Raw genomic sequence first — 22852 nt, 5'->3', positions numbered from 1 at the left:
AAATAATAAACTAGAAAGAAAAAAGCAAAGTTGTCTAAAACCTCAATTCTCATACACGCCTAAAAGTTATGTTCTTTGTTGTTTTTTAATATTCCATTTGAAAAGGAGTTTCGTCAAATTCTTTGGGCTCTTAAATTCATTAGGCAAGCAGTTAAACTAATCATATAAATATATATATATATATATATATATATATATATATATATATATATTTATGTTACCGTGAGGTTTTTGAGGTTAATAGATAAGAAAAAAGGAAAGGAAAAAGACAGAGAATTGGCCGGATTTGAAAAATAAACTTGTTTTTTTATTTTTTTCTAGAAGCATCTCTCTACATGGAAAAAACCATCTTTTCCATGCAACGTCTTCTTTTCTTGTTCGATGCTCACATTTACTACGTTCATCTTTATCGTTCCAATAAATAGAATTAAGATTAATTTAATTTTAAATTAAATTTAATATTTAAATATAAAATTTTCAAATTATTAAATTTATCTGAATTTAAAAACTCTTTACACGTGGGATCTATAAAACTTAACTCAATATTATTCATAAAAATTTCAACTTATTTTACCTCAATTTAATATCCACACAGAGTCTAGATGTTTGTATTAGTAAACACGACTTAGTTCGATAGTAGAAATTAAAACATATTCCTTTTACTATATCTAACTTTGGATTACCTTCTATATTTTTGTTTTAGAAATTTATATAACGATATACATTACATTTTTATATTACTTCCATATTATTAGATATAATGTAATGCATTTATAATTATTATTAGATAATAAAAGAAACATTCAATATAAAATTTGATATTTTGTAGTTTGAATCATTTCAAAATAGGTAATTTCCGTCAGCCTTTTCATTTACCATTAACAAAAAAACATGTGGCCCAATCCCACAGTGTCATCTGTCATCTATAATCATTTTAAAAAAGAAATCAAAATTAATTTTAATAATAAAAACAATTATCTCGACCTTCGAGTGGTGGATCGATCAAACAATCGTCATCAAACCATTTATTAGTACTAAATTTGTCGAGAAACTTCATCTCTCTCATTATATAATTATGGTTTAGTTATTAATAAAATTATTTGTTCATAAAAAAATAAACCAAATAAAAATATTAAAAAAACTCGTTTCTAATAATGATATTAAAAAAATAATATTATCTGTAATAAAAATAGCTATAAAAAGAAAAGTATTTCTCATTTTAAAGAACAGTCAAAGTTACCTTAGCAAGCACGCATTGACTAAAGTTGCCTTTGTTGGAGGGAGAGAGTAAAAACCATCACGACACTGGAAAGGCTGGGAGGTAGAGCTGGATCCAAAAGGAGAATCGGACGCGTGGGCCACGTCACTGACCGCACCCGACAAAGTCACACGATGTGGTGGACGTCAAGTGAAGTATATTCAATCCACTTCAGTTTCGGCTTCGATTCCGCGACACAACCGCCAAAACATCCTCCCTCCCTCCCTCCCTCATGGACATGCGTTTCCTGAAAGCCATGCTCATCTACTCTACCTACCTTCCGTGATTATCTCCTATGACCAATGAAAATTCGCCACGTATGCATTGTATGCTCTCCCTAACTTATCTCGTTTGTTAAGGAGATGGTTTTGTATGTTTCCGATATCCACGGGATCAAATCCCAACTATAAGTTCTTGACCTCACAAAGTATAAGAAGTGATAAGTAAAACTACTTATCAATATATTGATAGCTGAACGTACGTATTACTGATAGGTCCGTGTGAAACTGAAACCCTGCAAAACGCATCGAAGAAAGCGAGAACAAGTCGTCTCTGTTTCTCTCTCTCTCTTCTTTTTCTATGGCAGCTTTTCTTCTACACAGTTTTCGTCGAAAGACAGTGTGTGGAACCAGAAACCCTAGAAACCAGTCCTAGTACGATTATTTTTCCACCATAAAGCCACCAGACTCCAAGAAACGTCGTCGCTTTCGCCGCCGACTCTATCGAAATTCAAGCTCTGAATTTTCACCGACAGCTCGCTCCTCTCAAACCCTTATCTGGCAAGAAATCTGTAAAGCTTTCACATCCGATAAAATTCACTCCCGGTCGATTTCCTTCTTTGAATTTCAAATTCTGAACACGTCCGGGGAGTAAAATGACGTCTTTGAGCAGAGAATTGGTGTTTCTGATTCTCCAATTTCTCGATGAAGAGAAATACAAGAGTGCAGTGCACGAGTAAGCTTCTCCTTTATTGTCATCGTTATTTTATTTTGTTATTTTTTCCCGTATAGTTGGTTTTGATTACGGTGTCGTTTTGGTCCTTAGGCTGGAGCAACAGTCTGGGTTCTTCTTCAACGTGAAGTATTTCGAAGAGAAAGCTTTGGCCGGAGAATGGGATGAGGTCGAGAAGTACCTTTCTGGATTTACCAAAGTCGACGATAACAGATACTCCATGAAAATTTTCTTCGAGATCAGAAAGCAGAAGTATCTTGAAGCTCTCGACAGGTACTTCAATTTCCCTCTCACACTCTGTATCTCTGTGTTTTATATATATGCTGTTTTTGGTTCATGTTGATTATTTCCTTGAAAATTGAAGAATAAAATTGTGTGCTCAGGAATGATAGAGCGAAGGCTTGCGAGATATTAGCGAAGGATTTGAAAGTTTTTTCTACATTCAATGAAGATCTGTACAAAGAAATTACTCAGCTTTTGACTCTTGAAAACTTCAGGTGATTTTAATTTTAGTCCCATATATTTTCTGATGAAGTTGGGTATGTTACTTCCCCAAAAAAAGGGATATATGGCGTAGTTTTCTAATAATAAAGAAGAAATCTAGAATTTGAGATGTACCGATGCTGGAATCTTTGTTCACTCAGGGAAAATGAGCAGTTATCGAAGTATGGTGATACTAAATCTGCTCGAGGCATAATGCTTGTAGAGCTTAAGAAACTTATAGAAGCAAATCCTCTTTTCCGAGAGAAGCTTTCTTTTCCCAGTTTGAAGGCGTCCCGCTTGAGAACTCTTATCAATCAAAGGTGATTTTAATGTTTTTGTATGTTCTCATTAATGAATTTTGAATGTCATCTATGCATTGCGGTATTTCTAAGGCAAGATGGATACAATAATCGTTGCCTACAAATGTCATTGGTTCTTTTTTCTACATTGGCTGGTGTAGTGTTTTGCAGCATTGAGTCTGTCGAGGTATATTTGGGTCCTGAAATGTTCATTTATGTTTTATGCAGCTTAAATTGGCAGCATCAGCTTTGCAAGAACCCAAGGCAAAACCCCGACATCAAGACCTTGTTCGTGGACCACACATGTTCTCCTCCAAATGGAGCACGTGCGCCTACTCCGGTCGCTCTTCCACCAGGTGCAGCTGTTCCAAAGCCTTTAACTTATGCTCCTCTTGGAGCACATGCAGGAGTAAGATTATAAGTTTCCTAGTGACTCTAAATTATCAATTATAATAATACTGTGATTATCTGGTTCTAACATTGGAATGCCTTTTGTTCTGTTATTTTTGTGCAGCCTTTTCCACCAGCTGCAGTGCCTGCGAATGCCAACACTTTAGCAGGATGGATGGTGAATGCCAATCCTTCCTCATCCGTACAATCAGCTGTTGCTGCTGCTTCTGCTTCATCAATACAGGGTCCACCCAATCAAGGTTAGGTCTTTGTTATCTTTGTGGTGGCTATTGTGGCACTTGCAAATATGCTGATAATTAAGATGCCAGGGGTACTTTGTTAAATCTAATTTTTAATCATACATGTCACCAAGTTTCCAATTGTGGATTACAATGTCAAATATTGAACAAGTTTGGCATTGTTGAAATGCCTGAGCTTCTGTTTTTTTGTGTGCTCAAAGGATGACCAGACAAGACAACCCATACCTCATTCTTTGTTGTCCTCCATTGGTAGAGCTTACCCGTTTTACTTTTTCTTCGTAACAGTTTCAGGTCTGAAGCATCCAAGATCATCTTCAAATGCTCTTGGAACAATAGATTATCAAAGCAATGAACATGAACAATTAATGAAACGTCTGCGCTCCACACAAGCTGTTGATGAGGTATTGTTGTCGACTGCTTAGATATGTTTGTATGCAGCTCTAAGTGCTTTGTTCCAGGTTTCGTGGTTATGATATTTGAATATTTCATTGCCTCTAATTAAGAAGATCTTATTTCTCAAGTTCAGGTCTCATATTTTGCTCCTCCCCAGCAAACTTCCTGGTCACTTGATGATGAAGTACCAAGAAATGTAGTTTGTAACATTAATCAAGGGTTGAATGTAACAAGCATGGATTTCCATCCTTCTCATCAGACAGTACTTGCTGGTAAGATTAGATATCAACAGCCCAGAAAGTCAAACCATTGGCATATAGATATGGAATCATGGCTATCTGAGTTAATATATGTGTTTTGAGTAGTTGGTTGCAGCAATGGTGAAGTTACTCTGTGGGAAGTTGGGCTGCGAGAGAAACTGGTATCGAAGCCATTCAAGTTACACGATATGGCTGCTTGTTCTGTGCAATTCCAGGTCTAGATCTCATCATTGAGTTGAAAACCTTTAATTTACCTTTTTGGTTTCCATGTTTAAATGTTGTTTTGCTTGTAAAAGATGTTTAAACATGTGTTTTGTATATGCCTTGAAGATTACCTTTGGTTTTAAACACACAGTTTAGTAACAAAGAGTTCCTTACAGGCTGCTATTGTCAAAGATTCATCCATATCTGTCAATCGTGTATCATGGAGTCCTGATGGAAATTTGATTGGTATGTCTAGTAAAATAACTCAATCATCAATTGGTGAACATTCATGTTTCTTTACAGTTCTTCTGTTGTTGTTGCAGGGGTTGCATTTAGCAAACATTTGATACACTTGCATTCTTACAGTGGGTCAAATGATCTACGGCAGCTTTTGGAGGCATGCTTTTTGGTTTTTTTTTTCTTTTTTATATTTATCCAATAGAACATTATTTGCGATCGCAGACTGACGTTTTGCACTAAGCTTTCTTACAGATTGATGCTCACATTGGTGGTGTGAATGACTTGGCATTCTCACACCCAAGCAAGCAATTGTGTGTTGTAACTTGTGGAGATGATAAATTAATAAAGGTAAGGACTAGAAAAAAATCGGCTAGTGAATATATTTATTTTTAACTTGATGAGTATTTTCTTTCCTCTAAATTTTAAGAAATTTGGCAGGTTTGGGATTTGTCTGGAAGAAGACTTTTTAACTTTGAAGGTCATGAAGCAGCTGTTTATTCCATTTGTCCTCACCAAAAAGAAAATATTCAGGTAAGACAATCATTTGCTCAAAGTTTAGATGAGACCATCATGTCTGGTAAATGATAGGAGATCATCTTTGAGGAATGATCTTTTAATGTTTTCTTTGTTCTGGTTCTACAATTTTACTGCAATCCTGGTGATTGGTTGAGAAAACATCGGCTGTATAATGGTATTACTATATATTACAGAATGGAAGAAGTAACAATAACCAACTTTTTGCATCCACTTAATTTGTATTCCGTACAGGGTACAACCGCTTGACAGATAATGGAATAACAGTGTTGTGATTTTGATTTTGTTTCATGTCTTGAATTTTGTCTATAATATTATTAGAACCAACAAAAACAGACAAACATATCTTAGACAAGAAACTAGTTCCATTGCTTGTATTTGAAGCTTGTTGTGCATTAAAGATGCATTCTCCTCATGTCTTGTTTTCTATTCATGTTTCTGCAGTTTATATTTTCAACTGCCGTTGATGGGAAAATTAAGGCTTGGTTGTACGATCATATGGGCTCCAGAGTTGACTATGATGCACCTGGACAGGGGTGCACTAGAATGCTCTACAGTGCTGATGGAAGAAGGTAAGTCAATAAAGAGCCACATTTTAGTAGCAATAAGCTGGTTTTTTATTTTTTATTTTCTGTGCTTATCATAAGTGATATGGGACTTGTATATACTTTCTGAAAAAGATTCATGCGTTGCATCTGTCCTCTCCCAAATTTCAGACTATTCTCTTGTGGAACAAGTAAAGATGGTGACTCTTTCCTAGTTGAATGGAATGAAACTGAAGGAGCAATAAAGAGGACATATATTGGATTTAGAAAGAAATCTGCTGGTGTAGTGCAATTTGACACGACAAGAAATCACATATTGGCTGCTGGTGAAGATTACCAGATAAAGTTTTGGGATACAGACAATATCAATGTTCTCAGTAATACGGATGCTGAGGGTGGGCTTCCAGTAAGTATTTGTATATATAGCTTTTTTTTTTTGATAAGTTATTTGTATATATAGCTTTTTGTTAGAAGATATACATTTAATTTTTGAATAGTACTACTCATAACATCCCCAATGTGATGCTCTAGTAAAACTACTAATGTGGAACACATGTATTCAAGGTTATGGTTTATTTATTAATTTCATTTTTTTTTTTTATAGCTAATGCATGTTTGTTATATTAGTGGTGTTACGTGGGTGTTACATTAATTGTGTTACATGTAGCATTACTCTTGGGGCATGTTTGAATACTAGGGGTATTTCAGAATTTTATGAATATTAGTGGAATGGTTTGAGTGAAGATGTTTTATTGGATTTTGGGAAAGGAGAGAGAAAAAGTTAAATAAAAATATTATAAAGTTAAAAAATTGTTTGAATATAATTTTTTTTTTGAATTTTGTAAAAGTAGTATTGATTTTTGTGTTTTATTTTGAAGTTTGTAAAAGTTGTATTGATTTTTGTGTTTTGTTTTGAAGTTTGTAAAAGTTATATTGATTTTTGTGTTTGAATAATGATTAGGTAATGATTAGAGCAAAAATTTGAAAATTTGAAATTGAAATTTTTTTTGTGTTTGAGTGATGTTTGAGAATGAAATTTTGAGAATTTCTCATTATTGGGACAACTACAGGCTCTTCCTCGCTTGAGATTCAATAAGGAGGGAACTCTTCTTGTTGTTACCACGGCACACAATGGATTCAAGATTCTTGCAAATGCTGATGGTCTCAGAACCTTGAGAACAATTGAAAGTCGTTCTTATGAGGCATCCAGGGCGCCTATTGAGATGAAGGTTGTTATCTTCCACCCACATGCCAACACACACACCCTTCTCTTTTGCATGATGTATTTGTGCTCAGAATTTGGTTTGTTGAATGTTCATGGATCAGGTATCTGGTTCTTCTATGGTTGGAAATATCAACCCAGTTGTAGCTAAGGTGGAACGTGTGGAAAGAAGCTCTCCTGCTAGGCCTACTCCGATCCTTGTATGGCATCTTAATGGCATAACTCAAATACTGGGGTTCTCTTTGGAAAGCTTAATTATAATATAGCGACAATTAGTTATTGGTTATTGATAGGCTGGAACGAACTGGAAATAGTTAATTAGACCTTCTTCTTCATCTTCTTTCTTTTATATTTATATAGGTAAAATTGGGAATTGAACTTGACCTGTGACCTCACCTCCACTCATTGTTCATGGGTAGGAGATGCCATTTGGTCCAAAGACTTGCCTTCTAGCAAATAGATTTGATACCTGTAGTTGAATGCCATAGTTTAGTTGTCTTCTCAAGGTATTCAATAATTTTTTTCCATTGCCTTTAATAATGATTGTCTTCTTTCTTCTTCTTCTTCTTCTTCTTCTTCTTTTTTATTTTTATTTTTATTTTTTTTACCGTAGAATGGAGTAGATCCTATCAGTAGAAGCATGGAAAGGCAAAGAAGTGTAGATGATGTATCTGATAAATCCAAGCCTTGGGAACTGGTCGAAATTGTTGAACCTGTACAGTGTCGAGCCATTACTTTGCCAGATAGCATAGATCCTGCTAAAAAGGTTATGTTGTAATTTCTTATTTCTATACGGTTTTTTTATTTTTTGAGAGTATAATATTGATCTCATGCCACCGAGATTATTATCTAAATATAGTCTCATTTGCTTTAAGGTTGCTCGACTTCTTTACACAAATTCTGGTATCGGCATCCTGGCACTTGGTTCAACCGGAGTCCAGAAGCTTTGGAAATGGAGCCGTTGTGAACAAAACCCAAATGGAAAGGTGATTTTTACCTCTTAAGTATCAGACCGTCTATGCATATACATGATGCATGATTGCTTAAGTTCCTGTTATGCTGTGTAAGGCATGCATACATATACATGTGTGTGTGTGTGTGTGTGAGAGAGAGAGAGAGAGAGAGAGAGAGAGAGAGAGAGAGAGAGAGAGAGAGTGCTATATGTTTCAGCATAATTTGTGTAGAATACTTGTTTTAAATTACCATGAAATATTTCTGATTCCTTGTTGGGTTTGTAGGCCACTGCCAGGGTTGTTCCACAACATTGGCTGCCAAGCAGCGGTCTAGTTATGACTAATGATGTTCCAGAGAATTCTGAAGAAGCAGTTCCATGTGTGGCACTCTCAAAGAATGATTCATATGTAATGTCTGCCTGTGGGGGGAAAGTTTCACTGTTTAATATGATGACTTTTAAGGTAAATTACTAACAAGAAAAAATTAAGGTAAATTAGAAGCAAATGTGTGTATTGGATTGGATTTTTGAATCACCATAAGATTTTTTTGTGAGCTTTATATGTTTTCATTAATTTTGTTACCACCAATAAAGTATTTATTTGGGTCAAAATCACTTTATTTGCAGGTGATGACTACTTTTATGCCACCTCCACCGGCCTCAACCTTTCTTGCTTTTCATCCTCATGATAATAACATCATAGCAATTGGAATGGAGGACTCAACCATTCACATTTACAATGTTAGGGTGGACGAGGTAATTGGTATAAGCATTTTCTTATGTCCGATGTTGTGGATTTGAATTCTGTTGATATTCACAAGATGTTAACTGCTTTGCTGTTAGGTCAAAACAAAACTGAAAGGTCACCAGAAGCACATCACTGGTTTAGCTTTTTCCACCAACCTGAATGTCCTGGTTTCATCAGGGGCTGATGCTCAGGTATTTTGCACCAATGATTCTTCTTCTGTATTTTTTTTTTCCCGCTTGTTTATGATTTTGTTCCATGTAAGTTGGGGTGGTTGTCTTATGTGCTTCAAAACTAACGGACTGAGCTTTTAGGCCAATAAAATTCTGTTTGTGCTGGGGGACATGTTTTTCAAACAGAATTATTTCTAAAAAAAATGGTACATGGATATGTCCTTAGGCCTCTTTTAGTTATACAGATGAGATGAGAAATCTGTGAATAGTAGTGAGATAATTTTTGAATAGAAGTGAAATAGTTTGAGTTAAGATTTTTATGGGGTTTTGGGATATGAGAGAAAAAGTTGAACAAAAAAATTATAAATTTAAAAGAGGGTTAGAATATATATTTTTAATATTATTTATGTTTTGGGATTTGAAAAAGTTGAATGGTTTTTTGTGTTTTGTTTGAAAGTTTGAGAAAGTTGTAACGATAAGATGAAAAAGTTGAAAAGAGAAATTTTGAATTTAAAAAATGTTTGTGTTTGAATGGTGTTTGGATGTTGAGATGAGATGAGATGGTTTGAAAGGTTTGTGAAAAGCCTCAATGCGACATTCATTGCTCTTATACCAAATAAACATGGGGCCAAGGCAGTTGAAGATTTTCGCCTCATAAGCCTTGTGAGCGGAGTATACAAAATCATCTTAAAAGGTCCTTGCTAATTGGCTTAGCCCAGTGTTGGAACATATTATCTCTAAGCCGCAAAATGCCTTTATTTGGGGGAGACAGATACAGGATTCGATGCTTATTGCCAATGAGTCCTTGGATCATAGGATGTGGGAAGGCATCCCAGGTATTCTTTGCAAGCTTGATATGGAAAGGGCCTATGACCATGTGAACTGAGAATTCCTTTTCTATTTGCTCGAGAGATGTGGCTTTGGGGATAGGTGGATTTCTTGGATTTGATTTTGTCTCTCTATCGCTCGTTTCTCGATATTAGTTAATGGCACTCTTGCTGGGTTATTTAACAGCTCACGTGGTTTGAGGCAAGGGGATTCTGTCTCCTCTTCTGTTCGTCATTGTTATGGAGGGACTTGGCCAAATGGTGAAGGCTGCGGCTGGAGGTTTTCTTTCCAGTTTTTCGGTGAGTAATGGCATGAATGGCCATAATCTATTCTCACATCTCTTATTTGCAGATGATACTCTCTCATTTTGTGATGTGGATTCTAGTCAGATTCAATCTCTGCGAGCTCTCTTGCTATGTTTTGAAGTAGTGTCGGGGCTGAAGGTTAACCTTGGTAAATCGGAGATAGTTGTGGTGGGTGCAGTGCCCAATATTAATAGCTTGGCGTGGTTTTTGGATTGCAAGGTGTCTTCCTTGCCTATGAAATATTTGGGACTCCCTTTGGGGGTGACCTTCAAGGCTCGAGCTATATGGGATGGGGTGGTGGAGAAAGTTGAGAGAAAGCTTGTTGGGTGGAAACAGATGTATTTATTGAAGGGGGATGACTTACTTTAACTAATCTCCCCCACCGATTTCCTTTCGCTCTTTCCTTTACCTGTATGGGTGGCGACTAGAATCGGGAGATTATTTCGGGCTTTTCTCTGTGTTTGGTTGGGGGGGGGGGGGGACTGGGGGAGGAAACAAAATTCCATCTTGTTAATTGGAACAAAGTTTGTTGTCCAATTCTGAGTGGCAGCTTGGGGCTCTGCAATTTGAGGACTTTCAATAAAGTTTTGTTGGGAAAATGGTTATGGAGGTACTACTTAGAGGGGGACATGCTTTGGAATGAGATTATTGATTCCAGACATGGGAGTGCGTGGGGAGGCTAGTGCTCTAATGTAGATTTTTTTTTTTTGGGGGGGGGGGGGGGGGGGGGGATGGAGTGGGTTTATGGAAATTTATTAGGAGGGGTTGGCAAGGCTTCGAAAGTCACATATGGTTTGTGGTGGGAGAAGGTTCCAGAATCAGGTTTTGGTATAATGTTTGGTGTGGAGAGTGCGCTTTATACAATGCATTTCTAGCACTTTATCGCATTGCAGTTAATAGAGAGGCTTCTATGGCAGATATGCGGGTATTCTCCCATGGTTCTTATCAATGGAATTTTAATAGGGATATTCATGATTGAGAATTGCATGCTATGTCTAATTTTTTCAGGTTACTCTATTCTATGGGAAATACTACAGCACAGGAGGATAAGTTGCAGTGGAGGGCTAATGATAGTAAAAAATGTACTGTCAGGATATACTACAGGATTTTGACAGCCCAAGACCATGTTTCATTCCCTTGGAAGAGGATTTGGAGATCCTAGGTGCCTTCTAAAGTAGCTTTCTTTGTTTGGACTACCGCTCTTGGGAAGATCTTGACTACGGACATCTGCGAAAGAGGGGAATCATTATGATGGATTGGTGCTACTTGTGCAAAAAGTCTGGAGAATCTGTAGATCACTTACTATTGCATTGTGAGGTCACAAGCGGGTTATGGAATGAGATTTTTAGAAGAATGGATATTGCTTGGGTAATGCCTCCAAGGGTGGTGAATTTATTGGCTTGTTGGAAGGAGCTCCAAGGCTGTCCTCAAGTGGCAGCAGTGTGGAAGATGATCCCATTGTGTTTCTTGTGGTGCACATGGGCGGAGAGGAATGAGAGGTGCTTCGAAGACGGGGAGTGTAAAATGGCGAAGTTGCAAAATTTTTTTATGCACACTTCAATGCTTTGGTTCTCAGGCATTGTACTTGATGGAAACAATGTTCATGACTTTCTTTCCTTAATCTAGAATGTATTTAGGTATTCTTTTGTATACTTCTTGTGTACATGGGCTATGCCTATTTATTCTTATGAATAAAATTTCTTATTACCTATAAAAAAAAAAGGGTTTGTGAAACCAAACTAGGCCTTAGACTGGCCTGAATATTGATGCACTCTTTGAGACGTAAGATTTTGCTGGTTTGATAGTTTTTATATCCTCTTGCACTTGTCCTAGTGTTACTCTTCATGGAATTCATTAAGTGTTATCTTTTCAATGAATTCCATTTTATAGCTTTGCTTCTGGAACACTGAATCCTGGGAGAAGAGGAAATCAATTACGATTGAACTGCCTGCTGGAAAGGTGCCTGCGGGTGACACTCGAGTGCAGTTCCACTCTGATCAAGTCCACATGTTGGTATGCCATGAGACCCAGCTAGCAGTGTATGATGCTTTGAAGATGGAATGGATTCAGCAGGTAAACTCTTTTGCTTAGAAGCAATCTATGTTCATTGGTTAGTGGGAAACAACTATTTGACATGTTCTTAAACTGCAGTGGGTGCCTCAAGATGTATTATCTGCACCTATATCGTGTGCATCATATTCCTGCAATAGCCAACTAGTTTATGCTACTTTCACTGACGGTAATGTTGGAGTTTTTGATGCCAATAACCTGAAATTGAGATGTCGAATTGCTGCATCAGCATACCTCTCACATGCATCGTCAAACAGGTATGCCTTTCTACTGCACTACCGAACTGCCAATGCAGTATTATTTATTTGGTGCTATGGTAGGACCTATGTTTTGTGCATTTACATATTTCTACTCATGCAAAATGCATGTTTAAGAGAAAAATGAGGCACCGTTTAGTGATGATTAATAGCATTTTCCTACAGTTGTTTTGCTGGACTAACAACGTGCCACATTATTTTGTGATATTTGTGTTTAATTTCATTTATGTATCACTTTGTGACAGCCAAACTCTATACCCCCTAGTCCTTGCTGCACATCCCCAGGAGCCAAATCAATTTGCTGTTGGACTTACCGATGGATGTGTTAAAGTTATTGAGCCCTCAGATTCCGAGGGGAAGTGGGTAGTGGCAGTGCCTGTCGATAATGGTATGCAGAATGGCAGGACAGCTTCATCTTCCACTACTAATGTTACTGCTTCCGAGCAACTCCAAAGATGAAAAAACATGTGCATTCTAAAGTCCTCATTTATTTGTTATTCATGTATAATATAACATTAGTTGGTTGGCATGTCACATATGCCTCACCAAATGAGTGAGCATAGGAAAATGGGTTAAGGGAACATAAATTTGTGTACATTATATGGATTTGGTCTGACAGAATAGATATTTAATTATTTCTTACAATGTTAAATCACTTTTCTGCCTATTCACTTATTCAGCAGTTTGCTTTTGATGGTTGTGTACGTTTGTGCATATTGAATACTCAATTTGGAATTGCAGAAGTATATTTACTCCTTTTGTGGAAATGATACTTATTGTCTGTGTAAAATGGCTGATTTGATTTGCGGGGGTGACGCAAGCTGCAATGTTGTTTCGCTTGGAGTGCTTGAATTTAATTCATGGGTGACAACAGAATTTATGGGAAACTTGATTTTGTAGGGAATGAAGAAATGGAAAACCGGCCATGACTGCCTTGTTTTATTTTTCTTCTTCAGGTAAAGAAATACTGTTGTCAAGTTCTGTCCAGGTCTGCAATTACATTCGAGTGATTTTCCTTTGTAACATATCATTCATATCATAACTTCATATGAGTTATTTAGTTGCTTTGTTGATCTATGATTAATTACGAAAAGAAAATAGTTGGGGAAAAGAAAGAAAGGAGTAAGAAGTCTATATTTCTTGTTTTAGTTTGAAGAAAAAAAGAAGAAGAAAATAGTTCATTTTTTTTGTTCCCTCTCTCTTTTGTTGTATTTATTATGCTCAATCCAAACATTTTCTTTTTCTTGTTTAATTCCCATCTATATGCCCACCTTACTCAGTATAGGGCAAATTTTGATGGACAGGTATTGATTAGATGGGAGCTTAGTGTAGAACATTAAAGAGGTTTTGATTGTGAGGGTCTCTTATAGACCACAGGTTGAAGGCAACGGGTAAATTTTTGCAGGTTTCCATTTTCTGTTGGAACTTGGAATTGAAAAGTACTCCGGTGCACCAATGGTGCTTCCCACCATCTCTATAGGGACAATCCGGATAAGGGTGGGGATACTTGCTGAGTTCAGGAATAGAATAAAAGGAGAGCTCAGTCTCAACTGGTCAGCAGCTAAATTTACAACAGGAACTAGTTTAGTTTAGAAGTTGCGCCATTTCTCTGCCTATTCTCATATTTATGTCTAGCATGCACATCACAATCAAGTCAAGGTGAAAGCTTCCTAAATGTATTTCATGCATGGAATGGTTATATTTATATATCTAGTGCTGTAGTAATGGTAGTTCTTTTGAGCCCAAGATAAGGAGTTGAAAGGACAAATATATATGGTTAAGGTAATGTAGTACAATCAATTGAAGATAAGAAAATTACTTGGAGGAATCTTACAAAAGTGACTTTACATGTTGATGTGCCCGTCAGTTCTATTTTGACTTGAGTTTTTTTGTTAGACCTTTTGCTAATCCAAGACTGATATTATCATTACCAAGTCAGCATGTAAGCTTGCATTTTTGTGACAAAAAAAAAAAAAAAAAGAGCTTGCACAGCCGTAGCGATTGTTTCAAAAGATGACTTTTTTTTTTATAAGTGTTTCAAAAGATAACTAAGAAACAACATTTGTGCCCAACGAACAACTCATCAGAACTCCTTTTGGGTGTGCCATGAACTGCATCTTTCTACTAATTTTGTGTACATCTTTGACAATCTATTATGTACTACACGATACGCCACGAAACTGGTAGTTTGAGTTTCACTGGAAATGGAAATGTCCTGAATGCAAAGGCAAATTGCATTTGCCCAAATATGGTAAGGGAATTTTGGAGGAGGAGTCAGTTTCAGGCAGGAATGGTGCAACAATGAATGAGCTGTCTGTCTGTATGAGTTGGCTAAATCCAGTACCTTATAACCAATCTCAATCATTGTTTTGTCAAAGCACATTGCAAATTTGAACACTACTTTGATGATGATTTAGAAAACGCCAAATCTAATTAATCTTCAAAGTCAGATCGATCTTCACCTGAAACTGCTTCCTCTTTTTTTATTTTATTTTATTTTTTCAGCTCCTTGTCTTGTGATTATTGAAGAAAACAAGGTCCCAGCCACGTGTTTGGGATGTTGACGTGTTACTACTTCACAAGAAGACGCTTGGTTATGAATTGGATGTTTTGGGTTTGAATATTGATTTTGGTCAGCAACCTAGGCTGGTCTGAATGTAGTCACTATAAATTATGATAAACAGGAACTTGGACAGACTCTGACATTTGATTTAAACTAGATCAAACCTTGAATCAATTTCAAGTCTAGACACTTTTGTTAGTAAGTAAACCCATGTTCATCAACAGAAGTCAGAAAAGACTTGCATGGAGTTGAGATACGGACCCAACAGAAATACAAGAGCAAAAAGCAGCGAAAGATTGAGCCATACAGCCCCACAAGTACAAAAAAATTATAAAACATGAGCCAAGATGTTCAAAACTAGGCAGTGTCTCCAAGACTTTTCGTTGTATTCCAACGCTTAAAAGATCATTGGGAAGGTGGGATTCTTGTGTTTGCTTAGCTGCATTTAGCCGTTCACAGTTCACACTGCCCAACATCCGATATTTCTGCAATCAACGACTTGTGGTTAGCGACATAAAAGCTTGTTGTGTGTACATTTACCGAACAACATTATTTCTTCGGTAAAAGGGCTTCATGTCCAACTTCTATTCCTATTTTTTTCCTTTTCCTTTATCTCGTAATTTGCCATCGTACTTCTTTATTGTCGGTGCTGCTCTCTGCAGTTTCCTTCATAAAAGCTCGGACCCTAGCCTTAAATTTCTTGCTCTGTTCCAAGGTTGCTATCCATTTCTGTCTTGAGATCATGGAGGCGGACTCACCAAACTGAAGTTATGAAAATAATATTTTTTTCTCATTCAAACACCGGAAACTCCTCGATAATTTGCACAAATCGAACATGAAGTAACAACCACACCAAGCCGCCGAACTCTTTCATTCCCTTCAACTTCGCCCTCTTTCACTCTTTAACCGTCTTCGTCTTCCATCATGAGCTCTACTTGAATCCATTCCTCCTCGTTTAATATAATAGCGTTTAGATTAAAACCAGCTCACTCGAAATCAATTCCAAATTTATATCAGTCTTTCACCATTGATATAGGTTTTTTTTTTTTTTTTTTTTAATATTTGAATAATTATAAGGATCATGGTTGAACCGATACATAACAGATGAAGTGAATCAATGATAGTAAAATATTTATTTATTTATTTATTTTTATGTTTTAATCATTTTTACACCATTTTAAATATTTTTTTAAAAATAAAAAAATATTAATTCACTAATATTTAATTTTATTTTTAAAATTTTTGTACTTTATTTAATGAAAATGACTAAGAAAATATGGAAACTTAGGCCAAGTGCCAAATGGATTGTTGCCATAGGATCCGTTTGTCTTTAAAAAAAAAAAAAATTAGTTGAAGGATAGATTACGTGGCAGAATTCGGACCCTCACCTTGGGACCCATGAGAGATCCTGATCAGGTGTGTTGTCTTGCGTTATGTTCTGTCAAAAGACAAAGTGATTGATGCCAGGCTGGCAGACTTTCGCATGATTGAGGTGGCCCACACTCCCCCCTCTCTCCCCCCCTCTCTCTCTTCTCTGCTCTGTCAATCCACATGCGGTCTCAATACCCCATGCATCCTCCACTTATTTTTATTCGGCCTTTTGTTCTCCCATCACCCCAAGTTTCACGCATTCTCCCCGTACTACCCTCGACATCACTCCACGTGTCAACATAGTATAAATTTATATAAATATTTAATATATATTTTTTTCTATTAAATGATTTAATTTAGTTTAGAGGAAATCGAATTAATGGGATTGTTCTCTCATTTTGTTTTTTGTCCTTACACTCATCAATTCATAACAAATAACAAATGTAAGCAAGGGTAGATTTGCTCTACCTTTTCCTTGTAATTTAAGAAAATTTTCAAGAATTTAGTTAAAATCTTCTCTACGTCCGAAATTTCAAATCGGGATGAACAGTAAATTTTTAAATATAGAGAATCACTATTTATCTTTTAAATTATTTTTTTATTAATATTTAATTTTAATAATTTTTTAAAATTTTTTATACTTTTTTATCATATTCATATTTTTTATAGTTTTAAATAATAATTTTAAAAATATTATCATACTCCAAAAAAATAACTGAAATTTTTGTTTAAAATATTCATTAGAGTGATAATTTAAAATATAAGAAAAAATATTGAATAGTTAAGTTTGTAAATAGAAATGATAGAAAAAGGTAATAAAAAAATAAAGAAATATTATTTTAATAAAATAGAAAAATGATAAGGAATGAGATATTAAAGGTTTTTAAAAGATGAATAAAATTTAAAGAAAAATTTTAGAAAATATGGTTTTTAGCTAAATTATAAGAAATTTTTGGAGACGTTTTTAGAGGTGGAAGAAGTTCAGTCTTGATTAGAAAAATCCATCGGACTCAATCAAATGATCAAACTCTTGATTAGTCTCAATCTAATAAATTATGAATCGAAAAAATTCAGTTCGGTCTCAAGATTTATAAATTTTGAACCGGATCGACTTGGGCCAAACTCATTTATGTTGTAAAAGTATTTTTAATAATTTAATATATTATTTTTATATAGTAATTATATAAGTTAATGATGTAATTTGTATTTAATTTATTATCATTGATTATATAAAATATTTTTTTAATAAATTAGTTACATAATTCATATTAATTATTTCCTTAATTTTAATTTAATAATTTAAATAATTTTTTCTTAATTTATTTGAAAAAAAAGAAAAAATAAAAAAATAATTAGGTTGAACCGGATCCTATGGATGTTCGGTTTGCAAAAAATTGATGAATCGAAAATTTTAATTCATCACCCCCAACCGGACCGGACAGATTTACGCCCTAGCCACTATTCCCTCGCTGACAATTCTTTGGCTCTGTTGGCTCTCTCTCTTTCTCTCTCTGTGTGATATGGGGCCGTTTCAAACAATTCTGTCGGCGAGAGACGTTATTAATCATATTGGAAGGAAGAAATAATTACCAATTTAGTGGCTACTTAATATCATATTCTCTTTGCACTTTGCTGAGCTTGATTTCCGCTTCTGTGCATGGAAAGCTGTCATTTTTTTCCCTTAAAAAAATGGCTACTATTGTTTTCCCTTGCCATTTATAAGCATTTGTTTTTAGTGTCATTTACATAATTAATGCTGATAATAAGCACCTATACAAAGTATACTTGCAGAGAGCTCCCCTGTTTTTGTGGGTGCTTCATCCCCTTCGTCTCCTCCTTTCCGTGCTCCTTTTTTTCTCCATCCCTCTGCTGCTGTTTTGTTCTTTTCCGGTGTTTGGGCTTCACTGTCTGTGACTGCTCCCAAGGCTTTTGTCCCATGAAGATGCTAGTAAGTACGTTTCTTTTTTCTGGGATTGTTGTATTTTTCCCTTCATATTTTTTTCCTTTTTTGTTAAACCTGGTATTTCAGAACTCGTTTGTTTTGTTTTGGTCTGATTAATTGCCCACATATTTTTTTTCTAGTTTTTCTATATCTGTGCTGACTGTTGCTGATTGTTCTTGCTTTCGTCAATAGTTCTGAAGGAAGTGTTCGATTTATGTTAAATCTATCAGTCTTTCTATGTGTACAATCTCATATCTCTTTTGATTTTTTTTTTTCCTAGGATTGCTTTTTAACGGATGATCTTTGATATAATCAAAGTTTGACTCATCTTGCAAAACTTCTAATTAATGCAGATTTTTTCCAGTCTACTCGTTTACGAACTTCTCAAATTATAAAGTATTTCAGAGTTGGTTAATTTCTGTCTTTTCGGTTGACAAACGCAGATTACATTCATATGTCGTAGTGACAATTCAATGGGCAGCATATTCTACCTGCGTAATGTATTTCTGTGGGTTTTATGAGAATTGATTAATTCACTCTGGAATTTGTATTGATCTTTCTCATTTTTTTGATAAATAATCAAAGCATTGATCGATTCTCTTTCATATAACTGATTTGTAGGTTGTTTGAAATCCTCCAATGGTATCCATTTGATCAATTTTTTCATTTTTGTTTGTGCTTGTGCACCTTTATCTTCTCATTTCTGTTTTGAATTGCGTGTTAGTAATTAAAAACCGTTGCTTGTAGAAATTCTTCTGAGAATCGGTTGCTTCCCATTTTATTTTTTCTGCCTTGCAGGTGGCATTGCTCTTGCTACTGGCATTTAGCAATGCTGTCAAAATGAAGGGAGAAGAGAATGATGGACAGTGTGATTACAAGCTGACGTTGGAGCCGAGACCACATAGTGTGTCCATCTTGGAGTTTGGCGCTGTGGGAGATGGTAAAACATTGAATACCCTAGCCTTCCGGAATGCCATTTTCTATCTCAAGTCCTTTGCTGATAAGGGTGGTGCTCAGCTTTATGTGCCACCGGGAAGGTGGCTTACTGGATGCTTCAATCTTACCAGCCACCTTACACTCTTCCTGGAAAAAGGTGCCGTCATTCTTGGATCTCAGGTAATTTTTTGCCCGTCCCTTTTGCACCACATGTTTATCATTTCTATCTTATTGGTTTCTGCACCAGTTTGAAGATATTGGGCAAGAAATACTTCTAACAATATTAGTAATTTCTCTAAGGACCCATCTCATCTTCTAACAATATTAGTAATTTCTCTAAGGACCCATCTCATTGGGAAGTTGTTGAACCATTACCATCATATGGAAGAGGGATGGATCTTCCTGGAGGAAGATATCGAAGCTTGATAAATGGATACATGTTACACGACGTGGTGATTACAGGTATATCTAAATTTTAAGTTTCTTTTTGCCATTTTTGAATATGTTTTCTATGTAAGCTGTGCCTCATTTAGATATCCTTTGTTTGCTGCATTAGGTGATAATGGAACCATTAATGGGCAGGGCTTGGTTTGGTGGGATTGGTACAGTGGTCATTCTTTGAATTACAGCCGTCCTCATCTTGTGGAGTTTATAGCATCTGAATATGTTGTAGTTTCAAATCTTACTTTCTTGAATGCCCCTGCATATAACATCCATCCTGTCTATTGCAGGTATTTATAAAAGCCCTAGCTACTCGTACATGTTCATTCTATAAAATATAAGTTTATTTCCTAACAATTGGAGGGATTTGAGTTTATATTTGTTGGATTCAATGCAGTAATGTGTATGTTCTAAATGTCTCCATCTCTTCTTCTCCTGGTTCCCCCTACACCCTTGGTGTAGTCCCAGGTCAGTAATGATATTTGACTCACCACTTTTGGTTTCTTGCGAGAAAAAGGATATCAGTTGTAAATACTGCTTACTCTCACATCAACTGCCTTTTCTTCATAAGTCTATATCTGGTCCACCTGGCCTTTTCTACACTGTTAATTATAGAAAGCTATTACCTACAGAATTTTATAAAATTTAGTTGTGCCAGAAAACCCAGAGCAGTTGTGATGTTATCTTATCCCGATTCTTAGGTGAGAACTGGGAAAAAATAAGTAGACAGAAACATTTGAATATGTTTCCTCTTTATTTGAACCGTATCTTGTAACTCCGAGCTCTGTTTGGAATGATAACATCTAACCATTTGAAGAAGCATTGGGTAGGTGGTGGTAGTTCATTCCATGGAAATGAGCTGGACTCAGTCTGAGTATTGTAAATTTGTTGTGATGTTAAGGTCATATTAAGGTCTCACAGTCCATATTCTGAAATTACATCTCTGTCACAATCTGTTTGCTCCTTTAGTTGATTTACAATCCTCCTTTCTCTCTCTCTAGCATGCATTTGGGGTTCCTCTTTTTTGTTTCAAAATGAATACATGAGAAGATATTTGCTCAGACACATTTATATTCTGTTGTGCTTTCAGACTCTTCTGATAATGTGTGCATAGAGGATTGCATCATTGACATGGGCTATGATGCCATTGCCCTCAAGAGTGGTTGGGATGAGTATGGCATTGCTTATGGGAGACCCACCACTAATGTTCACATCAGAAAGGTCCACCTAAAATCATATTCAGGCTCTTCCCTTGCTTTTGGTAGTGAGATGTCTGGTGGCATTTCTGACGTGCATGTTGAGCAGGTCCACCTATACAACTCGTTTAGCGGCATTGAGTTTAGAACCACCAAGGGCAGAGGTGGTTACATCAAGAGAATCATCATATCAGGTGTTGAAATGGAAAACATCTACCTGGGATTTGCTGCCACTGGTCAGTGCGGATCCCATCCAGACAACAACTATGATCCTAATGCTCTCCCTGTTTTAGATCAGATGACCTTGAAGGATGTGATTGGAACAAATATCACAATTGCTGGAAGCTTTACAGGGATAGAAGAATCTCCTTTTACTTCCATCTGTCTATTCAATGTCTCCTTATCGATTAGTTCTGGATCTCCTACTTCTTCCTGGGTATGTTCCAATGTTTGTGGGTTTTCGGAGTCCGTGCTCCCCGAAGCTTGCCCTGACCTTCAGAGCTCAATTCCAAATCCTTCCTCAGCTTGCCTTTCCTTCCTGCATGTAAATGGAAAAGCCGCTTACTTATGATACCATCCCTCCATACTACAATCATATTTTTCAGCCCTACCTTACCATGAGGAAAAACTGAAAGTTCGTTTGCCATTTACCATTTCAAGTTAGGCCACATTCTTTCCAATAAGACACATGTCTACACTATTTGTTTCTTCATCCCTACATTTGCATTAATGCATGATGCGATGTGCATCTTATTTGTACAGCTTCATTTCTTCATTCATGTGTAAGGAAATTTTTGATAGCGGCAGTCAGAGGTAATCCGATGCTGTTAGTAGTGAAGTGTAATTTCATTGTAAAATGTTTATTTTAATGTGGAGTGACATATCAAGTGAGATGGAAAATATGAAAGGAAAATTCAAGAGGAGCCATGCAATTGGAATAAAGGGTTTTGGGTTATCATGGTTAAGATAGAATGTATGAGTTTTATCACTTTTTACTTCTGCATTCCGTTAATGTTATTTTGTTTTATTGGCCATTGTCTTCCCCCCACCCCCTCGATAGAATCTCCAATGTGATATTGTTCCCAGTTGTGAAAGCCTGCTTATAAATTCAGACTGGAAAATAGAACTGAAAGTCCTGAAAACGTTTTACAAAAATCTAGGCGTTTTAAAGGAACTTGTAACGGCGACTTTTATGTCAAGGAGACATTTCTCCTTTGCAAAAAGGGAGCAAAAAGTCAAATACTGTTTGTTTGTGAAAAGAAAAATTCAATTTGAATAATGCATCCTTCATGTACTTAGGGGAAGTTTGGATTAAAAACAACTTTCTAATTTATCTCATTTAATCATTATAATTTTATTAAATTTTCATACAAATATAGTACAATATGGTAAATAATTTAACTTTTTTTAAATTTCAAAACAATAATAATATTAAAAAATAATATTTGAACAATTTTTAATTTTTATTTCAACTCATCTTATCTCTATTTTAACCGGGTGCATCCGGGTTTTGTCATGGGGATACTGGCCTAGATTTGTTTTGGACCGAAACCCAGTTCCAGGGTTGGGAAAAAATCTTACCCGGATGAACAGTTTTAAATGAGAAGATGGTAAGCTGTGTGTTGAAAAGAAGGATTAGTTTTTTCATAGGTAAAATACTCCAAAAACACGGGCATGGAAATGGGTTTGGGTTTTCTATTGCCTTAATATTCCACCATCTGTGACATGCTTAAAATTTAAATCATGCGTTCTTCATCCAGATTACCAAACCCAGAAGGGTTGCCATCCAATACACAGTTTTTTGCAATATCTGGTCTTTTGCAACTTGTGATAACACAGTTTTTAACTTTACATCCTTTCATCAATGCAGTATTATCTAATGAATTTGTTGGTGCTTAAATGAACTCTTCATGCTCTTTTAACAGACCAACAGGGATTCACAGAACGAAACTCACATTTTGGAGTATGATAGCCAAATCAATGAAAGTGAATGAAATTTCTTGTTGGCGAAGAAGATGAGGAATCTACATAAAG

General features: G+C 35.9%; 2 protein-coding genes across 5 annotated transcripts; both read left to right on the top strand.

Moving 5' to 3' along the window:
* The first annotated feature begins 1777 nt into the window (after window positions 1-1777).
* LOC122300400 (topless-related protein 2) lies at window positions 1778-13036 on the top strand. Of its 2 annotated transcripts, none has more exons than XM_043111025.1 (25): window positions 1778-2212; window positions 2303-2482; window positions 2593-2706; window positions 2854-3012; window positions 3220-3400; window positions 3506-3641; window positions 3933-4042; window positions 4168-4306; window positions 4400-4509; window positions 4675-4744; window positions 4822-4895; window positions 4991-5086; window positions 5177-5269; window positions 5717-5844; window positions 5989-6223; window positions 6888-7046; window positions 7144-7239; window positions 7653-7805; window positions 7915-8025; window positions 8278-8454; window positions 8619-8747; window positions 8835-8930; window positions 11933-12115; window positions 12194-12369; window positions 12615-13036. In XM_043111025.1, exons 1-25 carry the CDS (start codon window positions 2133-2135, stop codon window positions 12826-12828), a joined length of 3399 nt encoding a protein of 1132 aa, XP_042966959.1. In that variant the 5' UTR covers window positions 1778-2132; the 3' UTR covers window positions 12829-13036. The 2 variants fall into 2 exon arrangements, with proteins under 2 accessions (XP_042966959.1, XP_042966958.1); XM_043111024.1 differs by having other exon boundaries at window positions 1779-2212; window positions 3927-4042.
* A 4721-nt stretch (window positions 13037-17757) lies between these two features.
* Window positions 17758-21790, top strand: LOC122300398 (probable polygalacturonase). 3 transcript variants are annotated; one of them, XM_043111020.1, is made up of 6 exons: window positions 17760-18251; window positions 19044-19361; window positions 19523-19643; window positions 19738-19912; window positions 20020-20090; window positions 20713-21790. In XM_043111020.1, the coding sequence occupies exons 1-6, from the start codon at window positions 18057-18059 to the stop codon at window positions 21387-21389; spliced, it is 1557 nt and encodes a 518-aa protein (XP_042966954.1). In that variant the 5' UTR covers window positions 17760-18056; the 3' UTR covers window positions 21390-21790. The 3 variants fall into 3 exon arrangements, with proteins under 3 accessions (XP_042966956.1, XP_042966954.1, XP_042966955.1); XM_043111021.1 differs by having other exon boundaries at window positions 17760-18255; XM_043111022.1 differs by lacking the exons at window positions 19738-19912; window positions 20020-20090 and having other exon boundaries at window positions 17758-18251.
* The last annotated feature ends 1062 nt before the right edge of the window (window positions 21791-22852 follow it).

This window comes from Carya illinoinensis, chromosome 2 (assembly GCF_018687715.1).
Source record: "Carya illinoinensis cultivar Pawnee chromosome 2, C.illinoinensisPawnee_v1, whole genome shotgun sequence".
Lineage (NCBI taxonomy): Eukaryota > Viridiplantae > Streptophyta > Magnoliopsida > Fagales > Juglandaceae > Carya > Carya illinoinensis.
This window is presented reverse-complemented; position numbering and strand designations above follow the sequence as displayed.

What these genes read in the sequence shown, in the direction of transcription:
- LOC122300398 (XM_043111020.1), top strand. Translation starts at nt 18,057, where the DNA reads ATGCTGATAATAAGCACCTATACAAAGTATACTTGCAGAGAGCTCCCC. An exon ending in TTTGTCCCATGAAGATGCTA is followed by an intron (nt 18,252 to 19,043) that starts GTAAGTACGTTT and finishes TCTGCCTTGCAG; the next exon opens with GTGGCATTGCTCTTGCTACT. An exon ending in CCGTCATTCTTGGATCTCAG is followed by an intron (nt 19,362 to 19,522) that starts GTAATTTTTTGC and finishes AATTTCTCTAAG; the next exon opens with GACCCATCTCATTGGGAAGT.
- LOC122300400 (XM_043111024.1), top strand. Translation starts at nt 2,133, where the DNA reads ATGACGTCTTTGAGCAGAGAATTGGTGTTTCTGATTCTCCAATTTCTC. An exon ending in CTCTTGGAGCACATGCAGGA is followed by an intron (nt 3,401 to 3,505) that starts GTAAGATTATAA and finishes ATTTTTGTGCAG; the next exon opens with CCTTTTCCACCAGCTGCAGT. An exon ending in ACAATGTTAGGGTGGACGAG is followed by an intron (nt 8,748 to 8,834) that starts GTAATTGGTATA and finishes CTTTGCTGTTAG; the next exon opens with GTCAAAACAAAACTGAAAGG.